This window comes from Typopeltis vanoorti, chromosome 11 (genome assembly GCF_054136105.1).
Source record: "Typopeltis vanoorti isolate ZY-2024b chromosome 11, IOZ_Tvanoo_1.0, whole genome shotgun sequence".
NCBI classification, from domain to species: Eukaryota; Metazoa; Arthropoda; class Arachnida; order Uropygi; family Thelyphonidae; genus Typopeltis; species Typopeltis vanoorti.
Window position 1 is genome coordinate 837,783 of NC_143559.1, and position 20,669 is coordinate 858,451.

A 20,669-nucleotide genomic window follows, 5' to 3' on the forward strand; every position below is an offset into this window, starting at 1 on the left:
GTAGCTGTACCTACAAAGTATACTTACCTAGCTGGTTAAGTAGTGTAGAATAAGTGCCCTAACTTGATGAATCGAACTCCTTGGAGGTGTCATGTAATAATAATAATAATTATTATTATAACAATTATATACATACTATATATTTACCTGCAGCACGTTGTTGCAGAGTAATTGGACAATCCTTATGAGCAAGAAGCATAGTTTTCAACTGAGCCACTTCATTCCTTAACATCGCTACTTCATTCTACAAATTATAATGATAAATCCAAATTATGTTTTCTAAACAATGAGTAATGTTTTGAATATCAGTATACAGTATACAGTTAAAATTTTGATTATTAATATTATAGTTGAAATTTTTTAACTATAATACTTTTATTATATATTATCAAAAAAATTTTTGATAATATATTATCAAAATATTTGATAATATATTATCAAAATATTTGATAATATATTATCAACATATTTGATAACATATCTTGATATATTATCAAAAATTACATTTGGATTTAACTTAGCCCTTAAGGTACACACGAGAATCTCAATCTGCTGAAATGAATACAAATGGCTAGCAGGGGCGTGCCGGTAATATGTGCGATGCACACACGCACCAGGATAGTAAAGATGCCAAAGATGTCAGGAAAGGAGGAAATACTCAAAAACAATATTATTCATTAATTATATCAAAATAAATTACATTTTTGTTTAAATTTTAATTATATTTTATAGATTTGTCTTAAACAAATTATTTATAATCACTTATTTGTTATTATTCCTTAAGATCTTATTTTATTCTGATCCTAGTTCTAGCATGTAGTTTAGCATAAACAAGTAAAAACTTGAACTAGCGTGAGTTTACTGTTTACAGGATGATGCACGTTTGAATTTGTCTAATCCTGTTCAAACTCGCATTTGCTCTAAACATATATAAGAAAATCTGCAGCAGTTTTTAACTTTATTCTATATTCTGCTGTTATCAGCAGAATATAACAACATCTTGCAACATACCTGAATCGTCATGAGAAAAATGTAAATCATTTGAACAATTACAAAATATGGACAGAATTAATTACACACTTAAAAAATAAAACTTGTATTGGTCATTTGCGACAAACAGTTTTAGGTAATGAAAGGAAACGTTGGTTTGAAGTTATAAAAAGAATAATTTTTGTAGTACAGTTTTTAGACAAACAAAATCTAGCTCTTCGTGGTAAAAGTAATAAACTTTACAATCGCAATAATGGCAATTTTTTAAAATGCATTGAGATGTTAGAAAAGTTTGATCCTTTTATATCGGAACACACGTGACCTGTAGCTAATGATCCTGACTTTAAAAATATGCCCTCCTATTTAGGAGATAAAATTCAAAATGAAATACTCACTTTACTGTCATCAAATATTAAAAATAACATTTTAATAAAGTGTTTTTTTATTGGGGGGAGGGGCGTATAGTGGTGCTAACTAAAGTTTTGCACACAGGTGCGCTCATGATGGCTAGAATGTCTGCCAAGTCTAGACTGTTTTTCAAATGTGATTGTCTGCATTAACTATTTTACATTGGTAACTGTATAAATAGTAATGACAGAAATTTGTTTCAACCTTGGTAATTTGATATTAACTTAGAAACCTATATCAAAGTGGGACCATAAAAGAAATGAAAAAAATTTACAATCACAAAATATAAAACCAATTAACAGCAATATAAGTAAATATAAACAAAAATGGTTTATATTTACTTAGGGAAAGGGGGCCAACATCAAGTAACACCGAGTCTAGAGGAGATAGTGATAAGTATAGAAGCAGTGACATTTTTATGCTTTATAGCAGGGGTCGGCAATTGGCGGCCCGCATGTGCATTTTTGGCAGCCCATAAAAGGTTGACCATACTTACATTCCAAGTGGCCCATATGTTGAATTATTTAAATAATACATTTTATAATATAAATAAATTAAAAATAATTTTATACCTATACTTCGTGATATCGCGTGCAACTTGGCACGAGTCAACCAAGTGAGTCATCACGAATAGGGATAACAAAAGTGACTTCATCCGACGAAAACCGAAATTTTGGTGCACTTTTGCAGTCGCATTCCCTGGTCCATATTTTAATATAATTCAATAACATTAACTATTATTTTCAGAGGATATATATTTGTTAAAAATAATTTCAAAAATGGGTTCAAGAAAATGTAAAATTGCAGATGAAGGAAGAAGGTTTAATGATGAATGGAACAGCAAGTACTTCTTTATTGAAAATTGGGATAAGCCCCTTTGTCTTATTTGTAGAAAAGTGTTGCTGTTATGAAAGAATATAATATCAGACGTCATTACTAGAATGTCGTACTTTATCTTGTAATTTAAATATTTTTGTTTTTTTTTAAGATTGATATAATAAAAATTGATAACTTGTGTATTTTTTTCACTCACTATTTTCTCTTAATCGAACGCTTGCGGCCCGATTATTAAAAATAAAAGTTGAATGTGGCCCGCGAGTCTGAAAAGGTTGCCGATCCCTGCTTTATACTAATGCCAGGAGTATCCGTAATAAAGGAAATGAATTGGTGGAGCTGATAGCATCAGCCTGGCCAAAGATTATTGGGATCACTGAGACCTGGTTGACAGATGATGATATAATAACAGGAATAGAAGTAGCAGGGTACAGCATTTTTTGGCAGGATAGGAGGGGAAAACGTGGTGGTTGAGTACTGCTTATGATAAGTGATGACTTATGTCCTATAAGAGTGGAGGCTTGGGAAGGCAGTGACACTAATGGTTTTGAAAGCATATAGTGTGAAACAGAGGTGGGCAAGACAGGATATTTAGTGGGTTGTTACTACAAGCCAAGGAGTACAGAGGGTGGGGGGGGGGCAGGAGATGTTTAGGCAGTTGAGCTTGGCAAGTGCAAGAAGAATGATTGTTATGGGAGATTTTAACTAAAGCAGTATAAGCTGGGAAGAGATAAATGTATGTAGTAATAAGGGAATGGAATTTCTAGAATTATAGAGGGAGAAATATCTTAGGCAACATGTAATAGAGGTAACAAGAGGTTCAAGAGTTGTGAATTTAGTCAGAGCATCAGAAGAGCTGATAATAACTGAGATGACATCTCTCCCCCAAGTTAGAGAGAGTGACCATGTGGTTTTTACATGGAAGATGAATAGACATGCAGGAGTATCAAAGAAAAGGGAACATATGTGGAATTATAAAGTGGGTGATTATACACCCCCTGTCCAAAAAGAAACTGAACTTTTCAAAAATAGAAGAAACTAGTGGCGCCACCCTTCATTAGTGTGGTGTCGACTGTTTATGATATATGTTTCATTAGAAGCCAAGTTCTATTGCCAAGAGAGACAGTGTGTTTTGATGAACGGTCAGAAAATGAGTTTCAAACAGAGAGCTGCGATTGACTTGGTAAAGGTTTTACCAAAATGCATCAAATGCTTCAAAAAAGCATGTGGTTATGAATGCTTATGCCATACTGAAATTTACGAGTAGTTTAAGCGATTTCAAAGTGGTCGTGAAATGCTTGAGGACGACGAAAAGCCAGGCCGTCCAAAAACTGGACTGAGTGAAGTTAACATCCAAAAAGTGTGTGATTTCATCAAAGAAAACCCGAAATCGTCCATGAGATTGATTGAAGATGAATTGGGGATTCCAATATCAACAGTGTACAACATTTTTACCGAGAGTTTGGGCCTTCGTAAATGAAATTCGCGATTTGTTCCCCACAAGTTGACTGACAACCAAAAAATGTATCGAATTGAACACTGCAAGGAACTCATTAAAACTGTTTGTAAGGACTCAAACTTCCTTGAAAAGATTTTTACTGGTGACGAAACGTGGCATTTTGAGTATGAGCCTGAAACAAAGTGCTAGAGTGCTGAGTAGAGACCACTAGAAGAAGGGCATCTGAAAAAAAGTCACTTGGAGAAGTCAAAAGTAAAGATTAAGCTGATTTGTTTGTATGATTCCAAGGGCATTATCCACAAAGAATTCGTTCTGCCTGGCCAAACGGTCAATGGCAAGTTTTATCTAGAAGTTTTGAAGCGACTGTTAGCGAGAATTCATCGTGTACAGCATGAATATCGTGATGAAGGCAGCTGGTTACTTTTGCACGATAATGCCTCATTGTTCAAACATTGTGAGACAGTTTTTTTTTTTTTTAGCAAAAACTAAGTTTGTGTATTGGAACACTCACCGTATTCACCTGATTTAGCACCCTGTGACATCTCTCTTCCCTCGACTTCATTTGCCGATGAAAGGAAAGAGATACGACACCATTGAAAATGTTCAAGCGGCAGTAACCACGACCCTCAACAGTATCCCAAAAACCGATATAAAAAACTCATTTAATGAATTAATTGATTGTGCCAAACGCTGCATCCAAGCTGAGGAAAAGTATATCGATTGAAATAAAAGATCTGAATAATTATAATTGGCATGTGTTTTATTTTCTATCAAAAGTTCAGTTTCTTTTTGAACAGAGGGTGTAATAGTCTTAGATATCAACTTGGGGCAGTTCCATGGAGGAAGGAATTGGAAGGCCAGGATATTATTAGTGCTTGGGAAATGGTGAAGGAATATTTGTTAGCAGCAATAGTAAGCTGTATTTCACGAATGAAGAAGTGGACACAATTTGGTTAAAGTGGATGATAAACAGGAACTGCAGGTGAAAACGAGATTATGAAAGAGGATATAAGGAGAGGGATGGAGAGCAGATGCATGAAGAATATAAGACTCAGGCCAGGAGAGTGACTAATATGGTGAGGAAGGCAAAACTGGAATACGAGAGAGATTAACACTAAGATCCAAAGAAAATCCTAGGGATTTTTTTAGCTATGTGGTCAGTAGGAGAAAAAATGATTGTGGAAGAATGACACTGTGGGATAAAAATGGGAACAGAGTGACTGATGCAGAAGACATAGTGGAGTTTTTCAATCAGCACTTTATTGGACTATTTCATTCTGGAAAAGTAGGTTTTAATATTAGAGGGATAGGGCAGGTTCAGGGTTTAAAGCTGCAAGAGGAGAGTGTGTTCCAAATACTGAGTACTCTGGTTGACAGTAAAGCTGTGTGACTGGATGGTATTTCTGCATGGGTTTTGAGAGAATGTGCTAAAGAACTGACAGCTCTGTTGACCTGGCTTTTCAATGAAAGTCTGGCTAGGAATGGAAGGAAGGTAAGATAGTGCCATTGCATAAGGGTGGTAGCAGACTGGAAGTGTCTAATTATGTATTGTGGGGCAATATCAAGGAGGCAGAAGGTTACAAGTGGGGTTCCACAGGTTCAAAACTGGGACCTGTATTGTTTAACCTTTATATTAATGACATTGTCAATGGATTTGGATTGCAAGGGGATATTCAGTTATTTGCAGATCATGTGAAGCTGGGAAGAGTTATTAGTAATAGTACAGATGTAGTGGTCCTGCAAGAGGATTTGAATAAACTAAGCAGATGGGCAAATGAATGGGAGTATCGGTTTAATGCAGCAAAATGTAAAGTCTTGACGTTTGGGATACATCAATAGGAGGCTGCATATTCGATTGGAGGAGATGTACTGGAAGAAGGCAATAGATCTTGGGTGATGATTGATAGAAAACTGAAATTCAGGGGGCATATTGCAAAGGTGGTGAAGGTAACCCAGAGGATTGCTGCAATACTGAGAAGGACGCTGTCCTACAAAGATAGAACAGTTATCATTCCGTTGTATAAGACCCTGAGCAGACCACACTTAGATTATTCTCAAATTTGATCCTCAGGATTTGATAAATTAACTGTGGAAATGGTGCAGACAGAGGCAGATAACAAAGATGGTTTCAGGACTGTACAATGTTAATCATGAGGACTGGCTGAGGGAATGTGGACTGCAGAGTTTGGTGGATAGAAAAAGGAGAGGTGATATTATTATTATTATTCAGACCTCCATGGAGTTAAGAGACTCATCACGGGAGGTCCTTCCAAAGAATCACAAAGTCCATCATACCACTCCTTGAACTCATTGACCGTTCTTGCTTTCACCACTCTATCAGGCAATGCATTCCATGGTTCCATCACCCTCCACGCAAAGAAACCACTCTTCACTCTCTTGCTCACAGCTTCCTTTCAGGGATGGCCCTTGTCATCACTCCTTCCTACTGCTCCACCAAGTGAAAGAACTCCCCACTGTCCACCCTGTAACTGCCTCTCAATAGTTTAAAAGTCTCGATCATATCACCTCTCCTTCTTCTTCTATCCACTAAACTCTGCAGTCCACATTCCCTCAGAACTGTTGAGAGTCAGTTACAGAGTGGACAGTGGGGAGTTTGTGGAGAAGTGGGAAGGAGTGATTACAAGGGGCTATATATGTCACATATATGGGACAATGAAATAAAAACAATAATTGAAAATAAAAAGCTGGCTTTTAAAAGATTGTTAAGTAGTAAAAAACAAGATGAAATTGAATATAAAAAATGATGAGCAATAGCCAAAAGAGAAACCAGAAAGAGACACAGAGAAAGCTGGGAAAAATTTGTATCATATCTAGAAAATGACATATACAAAATAAGACCAATGCATATAAGATACTAAAACACATGAATGCAGATATAAAAAAAATTCTTGGATTACTATTACAAAATACTTTAAATAATATAATAACAATGAAAGAATTAATAAATAAAATAAAAAATGACAAATCAGCAGGAGAAGATGGGATAAACTCCTTACTGTATACATTTGCTGGAAAAAATTTCATCAAAGATTATTAATAATAAAATATATACAAATGGACAAATACCAATAGAATGGAATACAAGTATAGTAATACCTATATCTAAAAAAGGGGATAAAACAAAACCTGCTAATTACAGAAGTATTAGTTTATTGAATACATGTTACAAAATATATAGTAGAATACTGAATGAAAAACTGAAAATATACAGTGAAAAAATATTATTAGAATGCCAAAATGGATTTAGAAAAGGATGCTCTATAATGGATGCAGCTTTCTGTTTAAAAACTACTTATAGAAAAAAAGAAGAGAATTTAATTTAGAAACTCATCTTTTGTTTATAGATTATGAAAAAGCATTTGACAAAGTAAAAAAGATATATACTGTTTGATATATTACAAAGAATAAATATACCTAATATTTTACTACATGCAATGAATATATACAAAGATAATGAAACAAAAATAAAAATCAATGAAAAAATGTCTGAAAAACAATCTATAAACCAAGGAGTAAGACAGGGATGCCCTCTGTCTCCAACACTAATAAACAAAAATGGATAGAACATGTAAACCAAATGGCCAACACCCAATATTATTATTATTATTATGTGATCCCTCCAGGGAGTTCAAAGACTCATCGAGGGAGGGCACCTACACTACAGCTCTCTGTCTCGACCACTCAATCCATCAATTACAATGAACCACAACTACTATCATCTATTCCAATGCCATCTACTGCCCACCACCACCACCACCACTAGTATTTTCACAGACAACCACAAACATCCATGCCCACAGCAGGATTCGAACCCGCAGCCGAGAATTTTGGCTGGAGAGCAGATAAGCTAACCACTCGGCCAACCAGGCTGGCATTTGATATCCAAAACAAATACAAAAATATAAGCCAACTCAAAAAAAGGATATTGGATGGATAATGAGACCAGAACAGACTAATATGGTCTATACCCATAAATAGCATTATGATGATAATGGTTAGACCATCTAAATTGAATGGACAATGGTAGATTGACAAAATATTATATGGATATAAAATAAATGGAAAAATAAGAATTGGAAGACCAAGAAAACAATAGCTGACTCCAGAACAGGTCACTTGACTAAAATCTATGATAGGAAGAAGAGTTAGCTGCAGTAGCTCGGTAGCAAAAAGTGATACATAGGGCAAAGCGACAATTGCAAAAATGTCTTCCGAGTGGATCAGCTAATAACAAAAAGAAACAAGTGTGAGATAAGAAAAATGAGGGCATGATTGGGAGAGAAAGAAAAATTAAGGACAAGTGTTATACAGCAATTCAATCATAATTCCTGGCATGAAAATTAATGATGTAAGTGAGGCTATTAGAGCACTTTGGTGGCTGGAACAAATGATTTAAAAGGAGAAAAGTATGGCATGAGAGAGGACTTGAATTACTGGAAGTAGAAAAAGAAAAGAGTGAAAGAGTTAAGATAGGGAGTATGTTGCCATGGTATGACAAAGTAGAGTTGAGAAGGAGGGCCATAATAGCGAATAACTCGATGCGTAGATGATGCTGGAGGAGCGTGTGGAGTTTATGGATAGTGGAGTGAGTTTGATGGGCAAAAGGACTTATACAAGAAGGATGGCTTGTATCTGAATGGATTTGGTTTTTGGTGAGTGTAAAAATTATTGAATGAAGTGAAAGTGGATGTGCAAAATCAGGGAAACTAGCGTGCTTAATGGGGTTGGGAAAGCTGTTGAGTTTATATGTAGACATCAGTGAGGCAGGTGGGTGTAAGAATGCATCTAATATGCCTGAATTAATACCAATGGTAACAAACCAGAATGGGATAGTAGCATAAGGCATCAAGATAGGGGTGAGCCTAGAGAGCTTTTGTACTTTATGTACTAATGCTAGAAGCATTAGGAACAAGCAGGAGGAATTTATAGCCTTGGTTGGCTCGTCCAGCCAAAGTTTATTGGCATTAGTAAGACATGGCTAACAGAAGATTATATACTTAGTGGGATAGATGTGAAGGGTATAGTGTCCTCAGGAAGGATAGAGAGAAAATAATGGAGGAGGGTGTTATTGATGATAGCCAATTAACTGCAGACAAAGAGAATAGAAGTTCAATTGCAGGACAGTGAAAATAGCACATTTGAAGCTATCTGGTGTGAGACTGAGGCCAGCAAAACAAAATATACAGTTGGGCGCTGTAATAGACCAGGGGATGGAATAGATGATATGCAATAGATAGTATGCATCAGCAAATAGACTCAATGAGCAGAGGACAAGTAATTATTATGGGAAATTTCAACTATGGTATCATTGATTGGAAGGAGGAGAAGACACATGGAGGAAGGAAATGGATTTTATACAGTTACTAAGGGATAATTACCTGAGATGGCATGTAATGGAATATACTCGGGGTTCGATAGTGCTTGAACTAGTAACTGCATCTGAGAATTTGTCCATAATGAATATGACTACAGTGACACAAATTGGTGAGAGTAATCATATGGTCTTGACCTGGGAGGTGGCTAAATGTGTGGAATTTTCAGTTAAGACAGGGTTTATGTGGAATTACTGGGCTGGTAAGTATGACAAGCTTAGGAGATTGTTTGGATCAGTGCCATGGAAACAAGTGCTAGATGTTGATAGTGCATGGTAAGTGGTAAAGGAGTGTTTGTGTGGGTAATGGCTAAATGCATACGTAGAGTCAGGAGAGTAAATCAAGTAGGAGTTAAATGGATGAATAACAACATTAAGCTGCATAAAAAGAAACAACTGTGAAAGGAATTTAAGGAGAAAGGTGACCTGGAGGCACACAAACAGTACAAGGCACAGGCCAGAAAGGTAATTTGTGTGGTAAGAAAGGTAAAAGCAGATTATGAAAGGAAGTCAGCAACGTAGGCTAAAAAGAATCCCAAACAGTTCTTCCAATATGCTGCAAGTAAAAGAAAAATATATAAGGCAGAAATGATTTTAAGGAATGCCAATGGTAGGAAGGTAACTGAATCAGTCAAAATAGTAGAATTACTAAGCGAACACTTTGCAAGAGAATATCATCCAGGCGGTGATATTGCAGGAATGAGGGAACCAATGGCTTATATGGGAACTGAGGTGAATGAAATGGAGGTGAATAGCATATTGCAGAACCTTAATGTGAATACTGCTGTGGGAGTGGATGGTAGACCAGCTCGAGTCTTATGTAAAGCAGCAAAGGAATTGTCAGTGCAGTTGACATATTATTCAATTTAAGTCTCAGCTATGGGTTAGCCCCAAGGGGGTGAAAAGAAGGGAAAATAGTTCTATTGCATAAAAGAGGCTCCAAGACTGTTGTTGCAAATTACCGACTGATCAGCATATCAGGAGTTATTGTTAAAGTATTGGAGAAGTTGTGAAGAGCAAAATATAGGAATGGATAGATGAAAATGGGATACTGTATAGGGGCAGCATGGTTTTGGGTAGGATAGATCATGCCTCAGTAACTTGCTCACATTTTATAATACAGTGACAGCTGAATTGGATAAGGGTAATGGGTATACAGTGATATTGCTGGACTTCGCAAAGGCCTCGACACAATATCACATGGAATTCTAATCAGTAAACTGAAGCACATGGCAATGGATATAGGATTGGTGAGATGGATAGGAGGATGGTTGATAGAGAAATATCAGAAAGTAAAGTCCAAAAGAAGGCCTGTGGCTATGGTGTGCAGCAGGGTTCTGTTATTGGACCACTGTTATTTAATTTGTTCATTAATGATATAGGAAAGTTATTTGCTGATGGTGCAAAGCTGGGTAGAGCAATAGTGAATACACACAATGTCAGAATTTTGCAGGATGATTTGGATAGATTGGCAGACTGGGCTAAGGAGAATGGATGTCAGTTTATTATTATTATTTGACACCTCCAGGGAGTCCAAAGACTCATCGAGGGAGAGTGTGCCAACAGCATCGAATGATTGGTCCCTTCCAACTACTAACCATGCTCAAACTTGCTTAACTGAGCCATTAGTAGCAGAGGCTCTTCCAATCGACCAACCTTTGCCGGCATGTGGCAAAGTGTAAGGTTATGCATTTTGGGGTGAAAAGATTATCAGCAGTATACCACATTGGTGGAACTGTACTCCAGGAAATAGACAAAGCCAGAGATTTGGGAGTGTTAGTGGATAGAGAGTTAAAGTTTAGGGGGCATATAGCAATAGTAGCTCATCAGATTACTTGGTTACCAAGGAATACTTTGATGAGCAGAGACAAGCAGGTTATTATTCCTCTTTGTTGAGTCTTGATAAAACCCCATCTTGACTACTGGATGCAAATCTGGGCACCAAGATTTCCTGGCGATGAGGAAGTGGTAGAGAGGATCCAGAGGTGAATGACCAAGATGGTAGCAGGTCTATGGAATGATCCTTACGAGAACAGGTTGAAGATTTGTGTAACCCACAAATCTTCAAGGCAGAAAAGGGGTGATATAATTGAGACATTCGAATTGCTGAGAGGCTTTCACAAGATTAATTCAGAGGAAATTTTTCAGAACTGGTGTGGTGGTGGGAGAACTAGGGGCCATCCATGGAAATTAAGCAAGAATGTAGTTATGAAGGGTGTTAGAACTAGGTTTTTTATTTGGAGAGTTGCGAATGAGTGGAATAAACTGCCATGACTGTGAATGAGTTCAAAGCAAAGTATGCTAGATACTGTGCAAATGCTGAATAGTTTTTGACTTGATGCTTAGGGCCTCCCTCCATGAGTCTCTAAAGAATCCTTGGAGTTGCCTGTAATAATAATAATAATAAATGTAATAATAATAATATGACTGATTGAATCCCTGTATTCACCTTCTGAAATGATGGCTGAAATCAAGAGGAATTATAGCACTCCCTTTCAAATGGAGCATGGAGTTAGACAGGGGTGCAAATTATTACCAATGTTATTTAAATACTTCCTCATTATGTTGTAAATGAAACTGTGATATTAGAGTGATGGCAGAAGGAAGAATAAACAATCTAAAGTTTACTGATGATATCGATCTTCTAGCAGAAAAGTAATGAGATCTTCAGTAAATCACCACAAAATTAGCCTATACTTTTAAAATATATAGCTTAACCATAAGTACCCAAAAATCAAAAACAATGACAAATATCTGTACTTCTGACCAAGAAGGAAGTGCTGTAGCAGAAACTGAAAAACTCCTACTTGAGGATTATACCCATAGAAGAAGTTTATCAGTTTAAATACCTAGGCAATATCTTTAATAGAGTTGGCAGATCAAGACAGGATATTAGAACAAAAATTGCAAAAGCAACAATACCACTCCAAAAACTAAAGCCACCATGGACAGATAACAAGGATTACAATTACCAACAGATTACACTTTATTGACATATTAGTTAATTCAGTACTTCTATATGGAAGTGAAACTTGGACCCTCCTAAAAGATGATGAAAAGAGGTTGGCATTTGAAATCAGGTGGTAGTACAGATGATTCCTGAAGATACCATACACTTATTACATCAAAAATTTTGAAGCACTTCAAAGACAAAGAATCGGTTTATAACTGAGATTCATAACTAAGATTCGAAGGAAACAACTTATGTGTTGTGGATCATATCTGCAGACGAAATGGGATGAATGCAAGTTATTGCAGGAACTCGAAAAAAAAAAAAGGCAGAATAAACTGAATAGACAATATAAAAAGTTGGACCAGTGCTTCGCTCACAGAGATGAAAGCAAAGTGTCTATCAAGGTAAGAAATGTTCCTTACAAAATAAATTTTGTAAGGAACATTTCCTAATATCTATATATATATTCTATTTTCCTTTGCAGACTATGAGATGAAGAAGAAGATGATCAGAACTTTACAACAAAGGATAACATCATTTCAAAATTGATGCAAGAGACTTAGCCAGAGCTGGTACATAAAAGTCTGATGCAAGATCAATAGGAAATTTTGAATCTGGCACAAGGGATGATGATAGAGAAGCAAGACTAATAGAATTCATGGAAAAAGAAAACATCTATATAATGAATTCTAATTTGAAGGAAAAAAAAAACATAGAATGTGAACAATGAAAAGTTCAAATGGAAGAACTAGCGAAATTGACTTTGTCATTCGCAACAGAAAAAGATCCATTCAGATCTGTTCTATTATTGACACTTTTGCACAGTGAAAGGAATAAGTAGGCTTTCAAAGTGCTTTAGCACAATGCAATCACATTCAAGCTCTACAACAGTATTCTCCACTGTGGGAACACAGAGAAGCATAAGATAGGGTGACACAATATTTCCAAAACAATCCATAGCATATTCAAAAGAATTTTCAAACTTTCCAACCAGAAAGAGCCATCTCTTCAAGGCTTCTAAAGGGTCAGTTAGTGAAAGGCCATTGAAAAGATGAGTTTTATTTTTATAGTAAATTAGCGTTCGAATTTGCTGTGTTTTTTTGTGTAATTTAATTTATTTTTCATAGCTAAACGTAACTGAGTGATGGTGGAGCTTTGTGTTTTTGTAACAGACATTTCTTTTACTATTTTTTTTGAATCTTGCAGTGAACAATGATAAAATAGCAGTACGAACTAAATATGCATGTCAAAGCAGGGCAAAAATCAAATGTAATCAAAAGCATGGACTTTTTGAGAATGGCTCACTGTCATTAGTGCAACAACATTGTATACATTGCAGAATGTGGAGAGACTGAAGGGAGACGAGAGAATATAGAGGTGTTGAAAGTGTGTTCTGTTGGTCTACAAGTCATCAGTAAAAGCAAAACTGACAGATGGAACAAAAAAAAGTGTAACTACAGGAGTAAATTATTGTATGAATCATGGTAAAAAGTGAGCAGAACTATGGATGTGAAAGAAAGTACTGATGATGAAACAAAAGTGAATGACACTGTGAAATGAAAGAAAATAGAAATGAAGAAATGTAAGTGACAGTGTAAGTGCCAGGATGCAAGACTTGAAAAATCAGTTGAACAGCATGAGAAGTGAGATGAAAAATATCCATAGTGAGAAGAGAAGTTTGATGGATAAGAACGAAAGAGTGCAAAAAGTCAGGATGAAGGAAAGTACAGAAAAAGTCGTGATGAATGACTAGAGAATATGACAATTCTATTATTAGAAGTACGGTAAATGAGAGATTCCATAAGTTTTCCATAAGGGAAAAGCATGATAATTGATATCTTAGATATGAAACAGATGAGCAAGCAAGATACTTGTGGTTTCAGGAACAAATGACTTGGTTGGACATAAGGAGACCATGAGGATAGATATCCAGAGGCTTTTGAGGAGAGTAAAGGATAACAGTATGGTTGGAAAAGTGGTCAGTGTGTTGCCAAGGTATGAGAGTGATGAGCTGGGACAGAGAGTAATGATCATGAATAGCATGCTGGCAGAGCTGTGTGGGGAGAAGGGAGTGGAATTTGTAAATGTGTAGGATGTCTTAGAGGAAAAGGACAGATTTGTACAAAAGCAATGAGTTGCATTTAAATGAATTTGGTGTGAGCCAGCTAGACAGACTGGTGCTGCAGGGAGGAGTAATAAATGATCTTAGAAAATGAGGAAAAAAAATTAAGGTGGGAAGCAAAAGATCAGGTGAAAGGAATTAGTGAGGATGAAGTGGTTGTAAATGAAATGAATATGGTAATTTGAGAGACAATGAGGAAACAAGAATGCAAGATGGACAGGGAGACACAGCATAAAAAAAGTGGATGTTGGAAGTAGTAGTAAATTTGTGCATGAGGATGGTAAGCAAGAGAATGGAGGTAGCCTGATGAGCAAGGATTACAAATGCCAACGGGTGTACAAGTCTGAGGGATAGGGTAAGTGGTGGTAAAGGCAATTGGGAATGATTAGGTGTTGGGAATCAGAACCAACAAGTGCCATGGGTAGGAGTGGTTATAGACCTAAAACGTGAATTGCTGTTTATTTACAAATGCCAAGAGCATCAGAAATAAGAGAAATGAAATGTTTTTGCAGATTGAATTTATTCACCTAAAAATTGTTAGAATAAGTGGCACGTGGGTGGATAAAGATGATATCTTAACAGGAATAGAAATGGAAGGCTATGATGTTTTTCCTGAGGGAAGAAAGGAGGGTGGGTAGGTGCTGTTGAAGATAGCAGACAAATTCAGTCAACACAAAGTAGAGATGTGAAAGGGAAATAGTGGCAATAGTTCTCAGTAAGTATGGTATGAGGAGGAGGTTGACAGGAAGAGAATATAGTTGGCTGCTGCCACAGGCCAGGGAACACAGAGATCCCTGGCCTGTGGTGGTGATGAAATGTATAAGCAACTTGGATTAGCAAACAAAGGAAGGGCAATCATTATGGGTGATTTTAATTATGGTAATATAGATTGGAATGAAGAGAAAGTATTTGAATATAAGGAAACTGCATTTCTTGAGAGACAACTATTTAGGCAATATGTAAGGGAAGGCATGCAAGGATCAGGAGTCTAATTATTTCACTGTAGGACGTGACTGTGAATGGGGTGTCACACTCACATCCCTCAGTGATTGTGAGCGGGGTGTCACATTTCTCCTCAGTTGGTGAGAGTGCCATGAGGTGATCACCCGGATAGTGGCCAGCCGTTAGAAGACTTCTGTGAAGAAAGGATACATGTAGAACTACAAGGTTAGCCATCGTGAGAAGCTTAGGAGATGGCTTGGAGCCACAGCATGGAATGAGGAGTGCAATGAGAATAAAATAAATGTTGTCCGGAAACTAATCAAAACATATTTAACAACATAATGTGTGAATGTATTCCAAAAGTCAAAATACTGAATAAGAGAGGTCTCAAAAGGATGAATGAAAGGATTAAGAACAAAATCTGGAAGAGGATACCATTGAGGCAGCACAACATGAATAATAGTAACAATCATTTGCATGAGAAGTTGAAGAAGGGCAGGCCAGGTCAGGAAGGTGACTCAGTAAGGACAGAAGCGCAGTATGATAAGAAATTAGCAAATCAGGAGAAGAAAAACCTAGTTAACAGATATCTGGAAAGTAGAAGGAAAATAATGATTATGGTAAGATTATGTTAGTGGAGGAAGATGGTGGAATAGTAACTGCTACAGAGGACATGTTTGGAGTATTTGGTGAATAATTTATAAAGATGTTTCATCCTCATCAGGATGAAATCCTAAGAAGCCCAAATGCAGAGGAAATTGAAGAGGATGGTTTAATTGTGAACAAACAGGAGATATATAAGGAATTAAATAAGCTTGATGTCAATAAGGCAATAAGATTTGATTAAATATCACAATGTACATGTCTTAAGGGAATGTTCTATAGAGTTGGCAGTAGTAGCATTCACATGCCTGTTTGATAAATCTGACAACAGCATAGACCTCAAGACATTTACACTAGATGAACTTGCAACCCCCACTCCCCCAAAGGCAAATTATTCCACTCACTCACTGGTTTGTGAGAGAAAAACCGAGTTCTTACACCTTTCTTGACTGGGATCAAACTTAACTTTCATGGATGTCCGTGTTCTCTCCCCACCTTCCATATAATGAAAATTGCATCAGACGACATCCTATAACACCTATTCAAAAGTTTATAGATCTCTATCATATCACCCCCCCCTCTTTCTCCTGTTAACCATAATCTGTATTCTACATATTCACAATCTATCCTCATAATCAAAATCAAAAGGACGCAATTTGGAGTAAAGTCGATGACAAACAATATTAAACAGGAATTGCATGCGAAAAAGAGGCTATGGAAGAGATATAAGGAGACAGGTGAAGAGATGCATGAGGAATATAAGACACAGGCCAAAAGAGTGACTAGTGTGGTAAGGAAAGCGAAACTGGAATATGAGAGGAGATTGGCCCTAAGATCCAAAGAAAATCCTAGGGAATTTTTTAGCTATGTGGCCAGTAGGAGGAGAAATGACTGTGGAAGAATGATATTGTGGGATAAAAATGGGAATAGAGTGACTGATGCAGAGGACATAGTGGAATTGTTCAATGAACACTTTATTGGAGTATTTCATCCTAGAGGAGTCAGTTTTAATGCTAGAGGGATAGGACTGGTTCGAGGTCTGGAGGTACAGGAGGAGAGTGTGTTTCAGATACTGAGTACTCTGGATGTCAGTAAAGCTGTGGGACTGGATGGTATTTCACCATGAGTTTTGAGAGAATGTGCTAGGGAATTGACAGTGCCTTTAACGCGGCTTTTCAATGAAAGTCTGGCTTTGGCAAAGGTGCCCAGGGAATGGAAGGAAGGTAAGATAGTGCCATTGCATAAGGGTGGTAAACAGACTGGAAGTGTCTAATTATAGGCCAGTCTGTGTGTCATTAGTAGTTGTTAAGATCTTGGAGAAAGTAGTGAGGGACCGTATACAGCATTGGGCTGATGAGGGTAATGTTATCTGTGAGAATCAACATGGATTTGTGAAAGGACGCTCTTGTTTTAGCAATATGCTAGCCTTTTATAATAAAGTTACAAGAACATTATATGAGGGTAAGGCATATACTGCAATTTTCTTAGACTTGGCGGGAGACATTTGACAGGGTGCCACATGATAAGCTGATATTTAAGTCGCAGCACATGGGTCTGGATGTCAGATTGGTCAACTGGATTCAGGATTGGCTGTCTGATAGGTATCAGAGAGTTGTGTATGGTGGAGCAGTTTCCAGGAGGCAGAGAGTTACAAGTGGGGTCCCACAGGGCTCAGTACTAGGACCTATATTGTTTAACCTTTATATCAATGACATAGCCAGTGGATTGCAGGGGGATATTCAGTTGTTTGCGGATGATGCGAAGCTGGGAATGATTATTAGTAATAGTGCAGATGTGGTAGCCCTGCAAGAGGATTTAAATAAGCTAGATAGATGGGCAAATGAATGGGGTGTCAGTTTAATGCAGTAAAATGTAAGGTCTTGAGGTTTGGGAAACATCGATGGGATGCTGCATACTCTATGGGAGGAGTTATACTGGAGGAAGTAGGGGAGACAAGAGATCTGGGGTTGATGATTGATAGAAACCTGAAGTTTAGGGGACATATTGCAAAGGTGGTGAAGGTAACACAGAGGATTGCTGCTATTATGAGAAGGACACTGACCTGCAGAGATAAGAGGGTTATCATTCCATTGTATAAGTCTCTGATCAGACCACACTTGGACTATTGGTCTCAGATTTGGTCCCCAGGATTTGAAGGGGATAAATTAACTGTGGAGAGGATACAAAGACGGATGACAAAGATGGTTTCAGGACTGTACAAGGATAGTTATGAGGATCGGCTGAGAAAATGTGGACTGCAGAGTTTGGTGGATAGAAGAAGGAGAGGTGATATGATTGATGATTGAGACTTTTAAACTGTTGAGAGGTGGTTACAGGGTTGACACTAGGGAGTTCTTTCACTTGGTTGAACAGCGGGAAGGAGTGATGACAAGAGGCCATCCCTGGAAGTTACGAAAGGAAACTGTGAGCAAGAGGGTAAGGAGTGGTTTCTTTGTGTGGAGGGTGGTTGAGCTGTGCAATGCATTGCCTGATGGAGTGGTGGGAGCGAGAACGGTCAGTGAGTTTAAAGAGTGGTATGATAGACTTTGTGTTTCTCAGGGGGGGGGCCCTCCCCTCGGTGAGTCTTGACAGACTTTATGTCTTAGGAAGGACCTCCCTCGATGAGTCTTTTGACTCCTTGGAGGCCTGAATAATAATAATAATAATAAAGTTTAACTTATCTTTCTGCCTCTCTCAACAATCTTGTATTCTCTGAGGTGGGTGTTAACAGTGTCTCCCTGTCCACAGGAGGCCAAGTTACACTCATGGCAAATTATACACTCCAGCATTTCTAGAGGATGGAGTTTGTTCTTAGGAGAATGTATTAGAGTTGCTCATTTAACATGTCATGTGAAAGTTATATTTCAAAATAGAAAAAATATTACATGCTTTCCTGAGGAGGGTATGTAATATTTATTCTATTTTGTAAGAGCTCTAGCCATTGACCAAAGAAAACTGTGGTGGAGATAGTTGAGTTTAGTGATAAGGGTTGTGTTACTAGAACAAACAACTTTAGCTCTATTTAACATGAGATTTTAAGATCTTGCTAAGTTGGATGACAATGTGATAGAAATATCTATCTTCCAGTGTGTGGGCTCTCTATAAATAAAAGAAAAGGTAGTGAACCATTTGTAAGGCTACTGAAGAAACAGACAGTTATTTCATACTTTTTCAAGCACTATGTGAATTTTAGCTATTGGCTGTTTAGGTGAGTTAAGAAGGAATTGGAAGTGTTTGCCAATTATTGGAAGTGCTTGCCAATAATGCCAAATACAATACATCACCCCCATAGAATATGTCGGACTAAAGATTAGAAAGTAGCTGTAATAAATACTTTGTTCTCCAAATGCTCCATGTAAAAATCGTCCAGTACTGCAATACTACTTATTGCAGTATACCATTAATTTGTAAATTTTTCATTGTCAAGTAAAGTAACTTGTATACATATTAGCAGATTTGAATGATTCAAAGATATTGGAGGAGGGGGGGGGGGGTTAGACTATTAAATCAAGAATGTCTGTCAGAGGCACACTGGCAAATTAGGATGATATCACAACTAATCACTTTTGTTATTTACTAATGATTTGAAAAGAGCAATTTTTATATATAAGTAGAGGATTTACCTGTGAGGGCAGCACATATTATTATTATTATTATTATTATTCAGGCCTCCATGGAGTCAAAAGAACTCATTGCGTAAGGTCCTTCCTAGGAAACACAAAGTCTATCAAGACTCATCGTGGGAGGTCCCTCCAAGGAAACAACCTATCACACCATTCCTTAAACTCATTGACTGTTCTCACACTCACCACGCTATCAGGCAATGCATTCCATGAGTCAACCACCCTCCATGCAAAGAAACCACTTCTCACCTTCTAGTTCACAGTTTCCTTTTGTAACTTCCAGGAAAGGCCCCTTGTCATCACTCCTTCCCGCTATTCAACCAAGTGAAAGAACCAACCTCAGTGTCAACCCTGTACCCACCTCTCAACAGTTTAAAAGTCTCAATCATATCACCTCTCCTTCTATCCACCAAACTCTGCAGTCCACATTCTCTCAGCCGATCTTCATAACAAACATAGTACAGTCCTGAAACCATCTTTTTTATCTGCCTTTGTACCCTTTCCACAGTTAATTTATCCCCTTCAAATCCTGAGGACAAATTTGAGGGGAATAATCTAAGTGTGGTCTGATCAGGGTCTTATACAACAGAATGATAACTCTCTTATCTCTGCAGGTCAGTGTCCTTCTCATTATTGCAGCAATCCTCTATGTCATCTTCACCACCTTTGCAATATGTTCCCTAAATTTCAGGTTTCTATCAATCATCAACCCCAGATCTCTTGTCTCCCCTACTTCCTCCAGTATAGCTCCACCAATAGAGTATGCAGCATCCCATTGATGTGTCCCAAACCTCAAGACCTTACATTTTTCTGAATTAAACAGACACCCCTATTCATTTGCCCATCTGTCTAGCTTATTCAAATTCTCTTTCAGCGCTACCACATCTGCACTATTACTAATAACCCTTTCCAGCTTCACATCATCTTCAAACAATTGAATATCCATCTGCAATCCACTGACAATGCCATTGATATAAAGGTTAAAGAATATAGGTCCCAGTACTGAGCCCTGTGGGACCTCTGTTCTAACCCTCTGCCTCCATGAAACTGCCCCTCCATACACAACTCTCTGATACATATTGGACAGCCAATCCTGAATTCAGTTGACCAACCTGACATCGAAACCCATGTGCTGCAACTTAAATATCAGCTTATCATGTGACACCCTGTCAAATGCCTTCGCTAAATCCAAGAAAATGGCAGTATATGCCTTTCCCTCATCAACTGCTCTTGTAACTTTATTATAAAAGGCTAGCATATTATTAAAACAAGAGCGCCCCTTCACAAATCCATGTTGACTCTCACAGATAACATTACCCTCATCTGCCCAACACTGTATATAG

The 20,669-nt window shown here is 37.4% G+C and overlaps 1 protein-coding gene across 8 annotated transcripts in view; it reads right to left on the minus strand.

Moving 5' to 3' along the window:
• The window catches only part of LOC150101263 (cyclic AMP-dependent transcription factor ATF-2-like), a 379,459-nt gene that overhangs the window by 33,348 nt on the left and 325,442 nt on the right, over positions 1 to 20,669 (minus strand). For 7 of the 8 annotated variants that reach the window (XM_090400483.1, XM_090400482.1, XM_090400481.1 and 4 more), the window contains one exon: positions 148 to 244. In XM_090400483.1, the coding sequence (XP_090256609.1) occupies positions 148 to 244 (97 nt within the window). Of the gene's footprint in view, positions 1 to 136; positions 245 to 20,669 lie in introns of all 8 variants that reach the window. The other variant, XM_090400484.1, reaches the window with a different exon arrangement.